At 45.7% G+C, this 12164-nt stretch overlaps 2 protein-coding genes across 3 annotated transcripts; one reads left to right on the top strand and one right to left on the bottom strand.

Moving 5' to 3' along the window:
* The first annotated feature begins 971 nt into the window (after positions 1-971).
* Positions 972-6528, top strand: LOC119269329 (transcription factor HBP-1b(c1)-like). Its single transcript, XM_037551129.1, has 12 exons — positions 972-1224; positions 1338-1542; positions 2599-2702; positions 2887-2960; positions 3048-3269; positions 3869-3943; positions 4020-4079; positions 4341-4418; positions 4518-4569; positions 4961-5232; positions 5407-5655; positions 6100-6528. Exons 2-12 carry the CDS (start codon positions 1448-1450, stop codon positions 6244-6246), a joined length of 1428 nt encoding a protein of 475 aa, XP_037407026.1. The 5' UTR covers positions 972-1224; positions 1338-1447; the 3' UTR covers positions 6247-6528.
* A 424-nt stretch (positions 6529-6952) lies between these two features.
* On the bottom strand, positions 6953-10924 carry LOC119269328 (dihydropyrimidinase-like). 2 transcript variants are annotated; one of them, XM_037551128.1, is made up of 13 exons: positions 10510-10914; positions 10244-10414; positions 9810-9864; positions 9453-9722; positions 9157-9368; positions 8889-9009; positions 8497-8584; positions 8349-8427; positions 8031-8118; positions 7898-7938; positions 7748-7800; positions 7485-7641; positions 6953-7401 (listed from the first exon to the last, which is right to left on the bottom strand). In XM_037551128.1, the coding sequence occupies exons 1-13, from the start codon at positions 10588-10590 to the stop codon at positions 7201-7203; spliced, it is 1617 nt and encodes a 538-aa protein (XP_037407025.1). In that variant the 5' UTR covers positions 10591-10914; the 3' UTR covers positions 6953-7200. The 2 variants fall into 2 exon arrangements, with proteins under 2 accessions (XP_037407025.1, XP_037407024.1); XM_037551127.1 differs by having other exon boundaries at positions 9157-9722; positions 10510-10924.
* Between the last annotated feature and the right edge of the window lie 1240 nt (positions 10925-12164).

Below are 12164 nucleotides of genomic sequence, written 5' to 3'. Positions count from 1 at the left end.
AGCGGAGACAAGCTGGCGGCCGGACCAGCAGTCGAGGGCCAAAGATAAGCCTCCCCGAGGGGAGGCAGAGAAAAGGGTCCTATAGAATCCATCGACATGAGCCCTGATGTCTCGGGGGGACTGAAGCAGAGAATCCCCATCCCAAAGAAGGGGAATGGTATTGCGTCTACGCCGACCATTCGCAATTGCCTGGAAGTAGGCCGTGTTCGCGTCACCTTTCAGAACCCATTTCTGGGCGTCGCGCAAGCGCCAGTAGGCCTCCTCGTCGGTGTAAATGACCGAGAGCTGGTCCTCCAAGTCGTACCTAGAGAGCCAATCCTCAAGCGAGAGGCCCACCGCATCAGCGCGCAGGTCGAGGGCCTGGATGGCGGACAGCAGGGTCTTCTTGCGCTCGCGAAGGTCACGCCCCAGGTTGGCACCCCAACCCTTCATAAATTGTCGGCCCCGCTTGGCACAAAAATGCCAGGAATCAATGGCCGAGGGGGGACGAGGGTGAGGGTGACCGCGGGCCTCAACCCAACGAGCACGAACCGCCTCCACGAAGCCGGTCTGGGACAGCCAGAAAGTCTCAAACCGGAATCGTGGGGGTATCGGGGGGCGCTCGTCGGCAGAGGAAAGAAGAAGGGGGACGTGGTCTGAGCCAATTCTAGTGATAGCTCGGAGGGAGGCGAGGGAACAACGGAGGTCCCATTCCGGGGAAACTAGGACCCGGTCCAGAACGGACTGACAGAGGGAGTATTTAAAAAAAGGTAAAAAAACACCTTTTTTTCGGGTAAAACCACCTTCTTTTTCACCTCTCATCATCCTCAAATGATTCAACAGTATCTCAAATAGTTGTCCTGAAGCGGCCATGCAAATTTTACATACATTTGGAAATTCTTAAGCAGGCAGGCAGGCGTAGTGAGTGATGAGGCTTGACTGCCTCACAGTAGCCCACTGTGGTGCAGAGGCAGAGGATGACTCCCGCCTAGAGATTGCTATGGTCCAAACGTCACTCCTCCAGCGGGACTCGCAAAACCAAGGAGCCATCATAAAAATAATGGCCGGAATTCGAGGCGCTGCATCGCTAAGCTAAGCTCTCCCCCCTCCCTCCCTCCCTTGTGCCACTGTCGCCGGTGGAGGACTCTCCCAGCTTCCACCGTTCCTCCTCTCATTCCCTCCTCCCCCTTCACGGCTTCACCCACACGAGGCCACCGCCACCACCTCGCAGCCCCGTCCCGTCAGGTTACTACCACTACTTGCTCAGCAAACTGATCAGAGTGTCAGGACATTCAGAGATCCTAGCAAGCTTGTTCTTCTTCCTCTGCCCGTTCTTGATTCGCTTCTGTTGGTGACAGCGGCGGCGTCGGAGAAAGAACCCCTTGCTTCTTCCTCTTCCGCAGGTTGGTGAGGCGGGGTGATGCGCCAGGCAGCAGCACCGGGGGTGCACGGCGGTTGATGGTGGCGGATGGAGAGTAGGCGAGGAGGAGGAGGAGGGCCGGCGGCGGCGGCGGGCGACCCGCGCGGGCCGATGCCGGGCTTCGGGGCTCCTCAGCACACCATGTAAGTCCCCGCGCCGCCACCCGCGACCAACCCCATCTCCAGTTCTTCCTTGTCCCATTTGCTCGCTCGCTCATTTCTGCATGCTCCGTCTCCGTGTTGTCTCACTCGCTTTCCTGCGCTCCACCGTGCGATTACGAGCCCTGATTGCCGATTACTTAATTGATCATGGCGCCGGGGCGCCGCTGATTGCTCCTCCTTTCCAGGACGGGAAGGAAAAGCGGGCCGCTTTCCCCCTCTGATTAGCTCTTGTCGATGTGGAGTGTCAAGTGCGGCGACCTTTAGCTCGAGTGCCGTGATGATTAGAGGGGCGGAGCAGCTTTGCTAGCACTAGTAGTAGTAGTAACAGGGATTTGGTTGCTGCTGTTCGTGTGCCTCGGGAGGGAGAAGAAGGAGCAATGATTGCCGCGAGGCCTCGCTCTCTCGCTGCTGCTGCTGCTGCCTGGGGAGGTATCATTGATTCGTTTGGGCGTGCATCATTAACTCTCCAGGGGGCTCATCACTGATCTCTGGGAATCAGTGGTGCTCTGGTAGGTCCAGATCTTCAGAAAAAGGCAGAACACATGCTGGTTGGGCATGCACGTTTGGGGTTAAACTCATGGAGTAATAATTTGAACAAAGTACTACTACTTACGTGTTAGTAGGAGTGTAATACATTGTGCGTGTAGGGGGTGGGGTGGGGTGGGGGTCTGTCATGATCTTCAGATTTTTGTTTTTTTGAAGAAACTGTGCTATGCGTTTGTGGACCAGAGCCAAATATATTTATCACACGTCCGAGCGGTCCCTCTTGATGGTTGGTGCAGATACATAAGTCTGCGACCGATGCAATTGAATGAATGGCAGGGTGATTCTTCCAAAGGAAAAAAGAAACATATAGAATGCATCATAGCAATTACTGAATGGACAGTATGGGATGGGCATAGGATGTAGAATGTGATATGCAAGACTAGAATAAGAAAAGGAGGAGCTTTGTTGCAGGCTCAAACTATTTTCTGAGCTTTTTTTTTTGAGGGAAGGATTTTCTGAGCTTTGTTTAACTGTGGTGAAAATTGCTTGCAGCCCAACAGATGTGAACATCATGCAGCCTTCTCGAGTTGCTGATTTCGGGGCACTCGCGCACTCTGCTGGATTCAGAATAGAAGATCTTGCTAATTTCAGTACAAGTATGTCACTCTTTTCTCAATCAATTGCGCTAGAAACTTGCCTCCAGTGATTTTAACTACGGATCCTGTACACTTTTCTGCTTGTAAAAAAAATTACAACTCCATATAGATTTCAGTGAGTAGCACCGTCGAGGTTCATGATTACTAAAGCTTACTGGTTTCTCCTTTGTTTGCTGATGTTCAGATAATTTATTCAATCTGAAGCCAAATACACATGCATATACCAGTGAACCCCTTCAGTTTGGAAATTACGGAAAGGTACCAGTGACAAGTCAGAGCCCCAATTATTAAGTGTTATTCCATCTACATGAGGAATTGATGCAGTTTTTGCACCCCAAATTGCAGTCCATTTCTCCGACTGATCTAGCTACTACGGCGGCGGCAGCAGCAGCAGTAACAGCAGTTGATCCTCAGGCACTACTACAGCAAAAGGGAGCGCAACCAAATCTAGTAGCTTTAAGAACTCATAACAATGATAACTGGGGAGAGTCAAGTATGGCTGATACAAGTCCTAGGACTGATACATCAACGGATCCGGATATAGACATTGATGAGCGCAACCAAATGGTACCTACTATTCTCAGCTCAATTTTTTGTCAGACTGTCTCATTGTGATTGCGCACTCGATATTGAACTTTTCATACTCTCAGGTTTTGGAGATCAAAATTTTGTTTCCAAAATGTTTCTTTCCTTGCAATTAAAGAGCTGTTTGAATTCCCTAAAAGATCTTTGAAATATCAGTATTATGCACGTGTACACATGGCTTGAGATCTTGAATGATTTGTTAGTGTTAAGGTCCTTTGGTAGTGCTAGTTAGATACCTTGTTCCTGTTTTCAGTTTCCTATCCTTTTGTTTGAGTCTGTTTGGACATTTGCGTCATTTCGCCATGCTTCTTAATAATATGTGTTCGACAGAGGAAAATGGTCCTATGTTGTATCCAGGATGGTGTCATATCTTAATGCTATTTCAAGTAGTAGCACCATTATCTTCCCACATAACAGCCTAGTTGCCTATAACTCATTGAATTTAATTCTTATTAACACAATTGCTGAAAAATACTGTTGCGGTAGTTTTTTTCCCCTCAGTTCTCTTTATGCTTATTGTTTTAGTATGAGTGATCAGCTTATACCGAAGCATATTGGTTTAATGATTATCTGCTTAACAGTTTGAACAAGGACAGCTTGCTGCCCCCACGGCTTCTGATTCTAGTGACAAATCGAGGGACAAATTAGATCATAAGGTACAGTTGCCACTACATATCTGATGCTTTGATCACATGATATCCATTGTTTAAAGATAAGTTTCGTTGCCAACAGTCACTTCGCCGTCTTGCCCAAAACCGTGAAGCTGCTAGGAAAAGCCGTTTAAGAAAGAAGGTGAGCCTGTATATTCTTAAAATGTTCACTCATATCAGATTCCATTTGTAATGTGCTCACATACTGTGGTAGCATGGTAGATCGTTTAAAAAGTGTATGAGGTATCATTTCATCCTGAAGCTTTAGTACTACTGTAGCATGGATTTGTGCTAGGCAATCTTTGTGAGCCTAATACATGATTTTGCTTCAGTGGTAGATTTGGTTGGCAAACTTTATTGTTATCATCTTAACCCTGCCTATTTCACCATTTGGCTTTGTCAGGCATATATCCAAAACCTGGAGAGTAGTAGATTGAAACTTACTCAACTAGAGCAAGAGCTTCAGCGTGCTCGTCAACAGGTATATGCTCTACATTTCCATACAAGATTCATCGGAAATTTCTTGTGTTAAGCCGTTAAACATCCATCCCTTTTGTTTGACTGATGTATACTTCTCCAGGGCATATTTATTTCATCTTCAGGGGATCAGTCTCAGTCAGCGGGTGGAAATGGTAATATTCTCTAATTATTAGATTGGTATCAGCAGTACTATACTGTGTACTGTATTTTGTTATGGGGCTTTTGTTTGCCCTTTACCTGAGTGCTCCTTAGAATGTGGTAGATAAAATAAGCTAGATACAACCACAAGATGCAATTATCAACTGATTTGTTGGCGAGTAGTACCATTCTTTTTCTGCACCCGTATTCGGGCTTTCAACATATAGATACTTCCGCTGATGCCTAGTACTTGTTAGTTGTTATATCTTACACAGTAACAGTAACAAGTATTGTATCTTGTAAAGATTACTAGGTTACATACATTATCCTTGGCCTTTGGTGAAGCTCGATTTTTGTGCCATTATTCTGTCAGTGCCTTTTATGTTAATGTTCTATAATTTGTAGGAGCTGTGGCATTTGACATGGAGTATGCACGATGGTTGGAGGAACATAACAAGCATATAAATGAGTTGAGGGCTGCAGCCAATGCACATGCTGGTGATGATGATCTTCGGAAAATTGTTGATAGCATCATGGCACAGTATGATGAATTTTTCAGGCTCAAGGGTGTAGCAGCCAAAGCAGATGTTTTCCATGTGCTGTCGGGAATGTGGAAGACCCCTGCTGAGAGGTGCTTCATGTGGTTAGGTGGCTTCAGATCATCCGAGCTCCTTAAGGTACCAGTGTGATATGATTTATGTTACAGACACAATTAAATTCCTGATCCAGGGCCCAACTTAGTGAGTAGTTTTCTTTCCGCAGCCCTTATGAGCATGTCAAGATGATTAACTTGTGTTCAATATGTAGTTACCATGTCCGTCTATACTTTAATACCAATATTTCTGTTGCAGTTACTGGCAGGTCAACTAGAACCTCTTACTGAGCAGCAGCTTACTGGCATATGCAACCTCCAACAATCTTCTCAACAAGCTGAGGATGCTCTTTCTCAAGGTATGGAGGCACTACAACAGTCGCTTGCAGAAACCCTGTCATCTGGATCCCTGGGCCCTGCAGGATCTTCCGGTAATGTTGCAAGCTACATGGGGCAGATGGCAATGGCCATGGGGAAACTTGGCACCCTAGAAAACTTCCTCCGACAGGTAACCTACACAAACCGTGCAGTCGCTCTTTCCTCTGCTTAAGTTGTTGCCATATTGCCTGAGGTGTTTTGGGCAGACTATTTGGGGAGTTAGAATATTGTGATATGCCCTGGTCCTTATTTTGGAGAATAGAATCTGAGCCTAGGGTGGTGTGGGGGTTGCGTGTTCTCACTACTCAGATCGAGTTCTTAGCTCGAATTGCCCTTTTTCCACTTCATTACTAAAACATGCGATTCCTTCATAGCACGCTCCATTTTTTTTGCATTTTTTTAATTCTGGAGAATAAATTTAGGAGCTTCCAAATGTTACTGAGCTTTCAGCTGCACATTTTCACTTGAACTGATGCATCATGGAATAAGGGGGGAAAGCAAGAAAACATAGAAAAAGAAATATTAAATTTGTATTCAACTGGTGATGAATTGTTCAACAATGTTTTATCTGCAGGCTGATAATCTGCGGCTACAAACCCTTCAGCAGATGCAACGCATATTAACCACTCGCCAGTCTGCACGAGCTCTGCTTGCAATAAGCGACTACTTCTCTCGGCTACGCGCTTTGAGTTCACTTTGGCTTGCCCGTCCACGGGAATAAATCGAATCGATTCATAAATAGCATAATAATATTAGGTACTGCATCTCGAGTGTTGCATTAGCCAGCACCATAGGAATTCAGGTATTCCCTACTCCCTAGATTCTTCACAATGTTCTTGTATTGGCGAGAAATTTGGATCAGAATCATGTGATGAATGTTTACAGCAAATGTTCAGTGGATATTGCTGCCTGTAGATGACATCAGATTATCAACTATCGAACAAGTTCGTACCATTTTTGAAAACATTGGGGATGTACATACTTGCAGAATAGCTTGAGATCTGATGATGTGATGTGCTTGTGGACTTGTGGTGTACAATCGCCTAAATAAACCATACAGCCTGATGAGGTTACATGTTCAGATTCATAAACATCTCGACATCGGTTCTGTTCTTTCGAAGAAATGCCAAGTTACTTAATGGATCATTTTTTTTTTGAAATGGAACAGTATATTCCACTCACAGTGGACCAGCATGAATGCCGTCCAGGAGTACCCTTACACCATCAGGAAGCCCTTCAGGCCACGGTAGCCTGGGCTTCATGGATCTGAACATGTTTAAAAAGAAGCGTGATCCTCCTCATTCCCCTTTTAGTGGGCATGCATCATGCTTATTATGGTAGAAAATTTGACCATTCAAGGTATCAGCGTGATATGGCGAAACTCCCAAAGCTTATTTGACATCATGATTTGGCAAAGCTCGAGCAAATTTGCAATTTCCCCAATCAGAAATGTGATTTTTATATTCGCAAGAAAATAAATGAAGTGCCTTGTATGCATAATTAACTTTACAATTTCACCTATGTCCGAATCTGGATATAAACGAGGCAGATTTGTATGTACAAGGAAGCTACACATGGAGCAGACGGCGTTCACCTTTAGGTGCAATTTGTCCTTGAACCAGATGGGATAGTGGTACCGTCAGTGGGGCAATGAGACCAGCCGTGGAACACGCAGTTAAGCAGCAGCAGCAGCAGCCTCACCACGCTGTACAGGTGCTCGGAGGGAAGCCCTGTAGACGGCGTCCGACTTGTCAAGGCCGTCGAAGAGGTATCCGAAAGGCGGTGTCCTGACGTATCTTCCTGCACCGGGCACGGCGTTCAGATTGCCATCCTCCCACACCACTCGCCCTCTTGAGATGGTCACCTCTACCATTCCCTACACCAATCAGACAGAAACGATCACAGGCTGGATCTGGATTGTTATGGCATATTAACAGTTGTGAGCTGCGAAGAGCCAACCTTTCCTTTCCTGCCCTCGTACACGTTCGTGTCGGACCTCGTATGGTGTGTGCGCGTGCCCATTGCGAAGCTCCTCTTGGGGTTCAGGACGATGATGTCTGCATCAGATCCCTCGAGGATTGCTCCTTTTCGCGGGTATATGTTGAAGATCTTGGCACTGAAAAGATTAGAGAGTAGTGTGCATCATTATACTTTAAAACTGTTTGCTTCTTGTTTTGTTTTTCTGATTTTGTTTTGATGTAGCTATAGAATTTCTGCACTACCATTCTGTGCTTGTCACTCTCACATAATCGGTGACTGTGATCTTGCCGGTCTCCTGTACATATACTGAATGAAGTCAGAAAACAGAAATACCGGCAATGGAACCAACTTAGTACCCATCACGAAAAACAACATTTGAAATCAAAACTTACCACCATGCTATCCCAAATTATATGCATCCTTTCTTCAATACCTGGGATCAAGTAATGAAAAGAGAGATGCCTTAGCCAGCTTCCATTTGCAATGACACAACACAGTTTCCTTTGTTCAAGCCCTATGGCTTACCATTTACGCCATTGGGAATCTTCCTGAAATCATCAGAACCGAAAGCTTTCTGAGTGGAATTGAAGGTGCAATGATCAGTTCCCACAAGCTGCACAGGAACAAAGAACAGTTATGTGCTTATTCAAGGGATGTTTCTGTCTCCATACTAGACAATGTACAAACAATATTTTAGCAAATAATATTCCATTATTATTTATAGCCCCACAAATAATCTTCAACTGTATAAGCTAAACACCAGCTTGAAGCGCTTTACTTTAAGGACTCTGCAACTTTAAGCTTTAGGAAATTAAGGTGGGATTCTAGATTCAAGCGTGTCACCTGTAATATCCCTGATGAAAGAGCAGCTTGAAGCGCTTTATTATGCCCTGCTTCCCGGATTGGAGGACTCATCACATACCTAGAAGCATGATATGAAATAAGAGGAACCACTACATAAACATATACTGATTGTATGTGTTGTGTTTACTTTGAAGCAGTTGCGAAGTCAGGATCCCAAAGCCAAGAATCATCAAGGACTAGCCCAGATACCACAGGTTCACCAATGACTCTCTGGCCTGCAAAGTTCGAGTTTGCATCAACTTACAATTTGACACACACTGAAAATTTAAATCAACTTAGGTTTGGGGGTATGATGAATCCCATGGGACTACCCAGTTCTGAAGCCCCAACAAGTTATTTTGGTTCCTCAAAAAAAGCAATCAGTTATTTTGGGAGCACCCAGTCCTGAATTTTGTGTGTGTTGGTATAAAACCGAAACCAGCCAATGTTTATGAAATTAAATGTTCATAAAAAAACTCTGGCTGTTTGCATGCATGAGGAACTAGTTTGAAATTTGAACTAAATGACCAGGCACCATACCTTCTCTTTTAGCCTTGGCAATCTCCTCCATTGCATCAGTGCTCATCACGTGAACAACATACAACGGTGTATTGACGAATTTTGCTAATCGAATTGCCCGTGAAGTTGCTTCGCCTTCCAACTGGAGAAAAGAAGAGAAACTTAATTGACTCATCACTACCTTCCTGTGAGAGGAAAGCACAAATTTCATGTTAAAGCTATCTCATCAAGGGACTTGAATTTTGTCAAAAAAAAAAAAAACATGAACCCGTCAAGACAAAGGAATTACAACTGGAGGTCTTGAGAGAGCATGCCCTTCTGGACCAGTTATCCCAAGATCAATCATCCGCTGCTGTCCCTCAGCAACAGCATCCCCGTTCTCTGCATGAACCATAGCCAGTGCACCAAGAGACTTGCATTTCTGTAAGCCTTGAAGGAGGAGGTCGTCCGTCACCATCAATGAACCTTTATATGCCATGAAGAACTTGAAAGAATTGATCCCTGAAAATTTGGCACAGAGGATCTTCGTCATGTAACAATATGTAACAGAATAATCCAAGAATGCAGAAGAGAGTATGCACCCACCATGTTCCTTGACCATCACTTCCATTTCCCTTGAAACCTCATCATTCCACTTGGTAATGGCCATGTGAAATCCATAATCCATAGCAGATTTTTCTGCTTTGTGTTTGTAGGATTCCAAGCCTGCAGTCAAGTTTCCATTCACTGGAATGACAAAGTCAATGTGCATTGTCGTCCCACCAGCCAGGGCTGCTGCATGACCACTATAGAAGTCATCTATGGTTACAGTTCCCATGAACTCCATCTCCAGGTGGGTGTGCGGGTCAATTCCACCTGTGATATTCACCAGAAGCCTGATGAACCGATGATAAACCAGCAACGACTGAATTATCAGTATTCAGAACTATTGCAAGAAATCACCTGGCATGACATATTTTCCGGTTGCATCGATCACTTTGACATTATCGTCACCAACCTACAAGTGATATGATATGAGAACATAAGAGAATTAATTGGTAAGGTTGGACAGCAAAGGGAGGACATGATTTCCTCAGAACATTTCACTTCCAGCCAAAGGAAATCTAGCAAAAAAGAAAGAAAAATAAGGTCAACAGTCTAAATCTACCGTTACTGTCCCTGCAGATTCCCGTCGGTACTTTTCAAGTTTACCGTGAGATTTTTGTGGCGAAGCTAGCAGTGTCAGTTCGCCCTAAATAAGCAGCGGCAGCAGTCCCAAAGCACCCAAACTGGTATCGTACTCGTACAGGTGTGCGCAGCAGAGTGGCTCCTTGGTCTCAGAGTGGATCCCAAGATTCTGAAAGAACGAATCTCCCAGACGCAGAGCGAGAACTCACCAGGATGTTCGGCCGGACGGCGACGACGACGCCGTCCTCGATGTAGACGTCGGCCTCCTCCGCCCGGTGCGCGTTCACCATCGTCCCGCCCTTGATCAGGATCCTCGTGCCGTCCCCTCCTCCTCCGCAGCCGCCGGCGCCTCCTCCTCCTCCTCCCGCGGCCGCGCAGAACTTCACGCGCGCACCCAAAATCCAACCGCGTAAGAAGAAAACCAACCAAAGGCAATCAAACTAGAAACAAACATGAGACGACGCGGGGCGCCCACCTCGTGTGCCGGGTGAGACGCCGCGACGGCGACGGCGGCGAGCAGGACGAGCAGGCGGCGGATGCGGCAGGGCGTCGCCATGGCTCGGGCCGCCACTTTCCAACTCCTGCTAGCCGCGATTCGCTTGTCGCAAATCGCAGCAGAGTAGTAGTGGTGCTAGTTTGTTGGTTTGTTTCACGCCTTCTTCCTCTTTGACAGAGGAGCGTATCTTGTCTAACAGAAAAGCTCCGGATTGGCTGGTGCGGCCCCAATGTATCCGGATAATCTCCTTCACTCCACGGGCTGTTGACTTGCATAGCTCAGGCACCAATGGCAAATTCATCCGGGTCATTTTCACGGTGTGCCATAAGAGAGCCGATGATTCTGTGGATTGATTCTCTCAGACTCTGGCTGGAACAAAGTCCTGCATGTGCTTTAGACCAAGTTCACTAGTGAAAATAATAGAGTACTCCCTCTGTAAAGAAATATACTCCCTCCGTCACATAATACAAGAACGTTTTTTACACTAATGTAGTATAAAAACGTTCTTACATTATGGGACGGAGGTAGTATTTCTTTACAGAGGGAGTATTTATCAGGGAGCATCCATCGAAGTGGCCAGTGGGCAGACAGGACACATGCAGCACAGGAGATGCTGCGTGCTGCAAGCTCAGCTAAGCCAGCAAAATCATAGGGCAGCAAGTAAGATGGGATCATGGCGCTTCTGCGTATCTCATAAAATCAGTCAATCAGCAGCATGAAGATAACAACAAACGCTGCATACCGGGGGGCAGCAAAATGCCTGGAGACGTGGACACTGAACCTGCTGCATCCGTTGAAGAACTTTCTCAGTCGCCTCCGCGCAGCCGCCTTGATCCGAAAAGGTGCCAGACAAGATCCTTCTTCTAGTAGTATTGCTATACCTTGGCGTAACCTCAAAAAACGCCGTAATAGCAGCTCTTCTTGTCATCTGCAGAACCGTGGATCTGTCAAGAAGATTCCAAACATGCCGATGATCATCCCTGATGTTGCCAAGTCAGGAGTGACCCCAAAGCACACTTGATCCCCACCTTAGGCCAAGCAGAAACCAGTCATCACTTCATCAAATAACTGCAAGAGATCTTTCTTTGTCAGCTCAGCTCATGGAGTGTGTTTTGCTTTGCATACACTCCAGGCCTCCAGCAATCTCCCCTTCCTTGGTAGCTTCACAGACATCACATTCTTCAGAATGGAGCACCAAAGGTGGTTACTATCTTCAGAGTTCCAATAAAGGCAGAAATTCACCTGAATCAAACAAGAAAATTACTAGTATAGTGATCATATCTTGGAAATACCAAATAGTCTTCAACTCTGATATTTATATATGAAAAATATTTAAGCCAAGTTTCAGCTAAATCAAACAACAAAGTTCTGGTATAGTGAATCGTATCTTGGGCAAGCCAAGTTTTGATGACGTAAACTTGGGCTTGAACCAAGCACACCCTAACACCTCCAGGCATCATATCCTGAAGCCTAGAGGAAACATTGATTTCCCTCAAAAAAAAAACATTGATCAGCAGAATGTTTATTTTTTCACAGAAAGTGCCAAAAGTAAAACAACAGCAGCATCCCCATGAAAAGTTTTATGTATATCCATGGCAGTCATTTCGTTAAACAAATCGGATCTACAACTAAGA

This window comes from Triticum dicoccoides, chromosome 3A (genome assembly GCF_002162155.2).
Source record: "Triticum dicoccoides isolate Atlit2015 ecotype Zavitan chromosome 3A, WEW_v2.0, whole genome shotgun sequence".
Classification (NCBI taxonomy): domain Eukaryota; kingdom Viridiplantae; phylum Streptophyta; class Magnoliopsida; order Poales; family Poaceae; genus Triticum; species Triticum dicoccoides.
The sequence above is the reverse complement of the archived record's forward strand: the minus strand, read 5'-3'. Positions and strand labels throughout refer to the sequence as shown.

What these genes read in the sequence shown, in the direction of transcription:
- LOC119269329 (XM_037551129.1), top strand. Translation starts at nt 1,448, where the DNA reads ATGGAGAGTAGGCGAGGAGGAGGAGGAGGGCCGGCGGCGGCGGCGGGC. An exon ending in GGGACAAATTAGATCATAAG is followed by an intron (nt 3,944 to 4,019) that starts GTACAGTTGCCA and finishes CGTTGCCAACAG; the next exon opens with TCACTTCGCCGTCTTGCCCA. An exon ending in TTCAGCGTGCTCGTCAACAG is followed by an intron (nt 4,419 to 4,517) that starts GTATATGCTCTA and finishes ATACTTCTCCAG; the next exon opens with GGCATATTTATTTCATCTTC.
- LOC119269328 (XM_037551127.1), bottom strand. Translation starts at nt 10,590, where the DNA reads ATGGCGACGCCCTGCCGCATCCGCCGCCTGCTCGTCCTGCTCGCCGCC. An exon ending in CGGAAAATATGTCATGCCAG is followed by an intron (nt 9,723 to 9,809) that starts GTGATTTCTTGC and finishes TGAATATCACAG; the next exon opens with GTGGAATTGACCCGCACACC. An exon ending in TAATTTGGGATAGCATGGTG is followed by an intron (nt 7,801 to 7,897) that starts GTAAGTTTTGAT and finishes GTATATGTACAG; the next exon opens with GAGACCGGCAAGATCACAGT.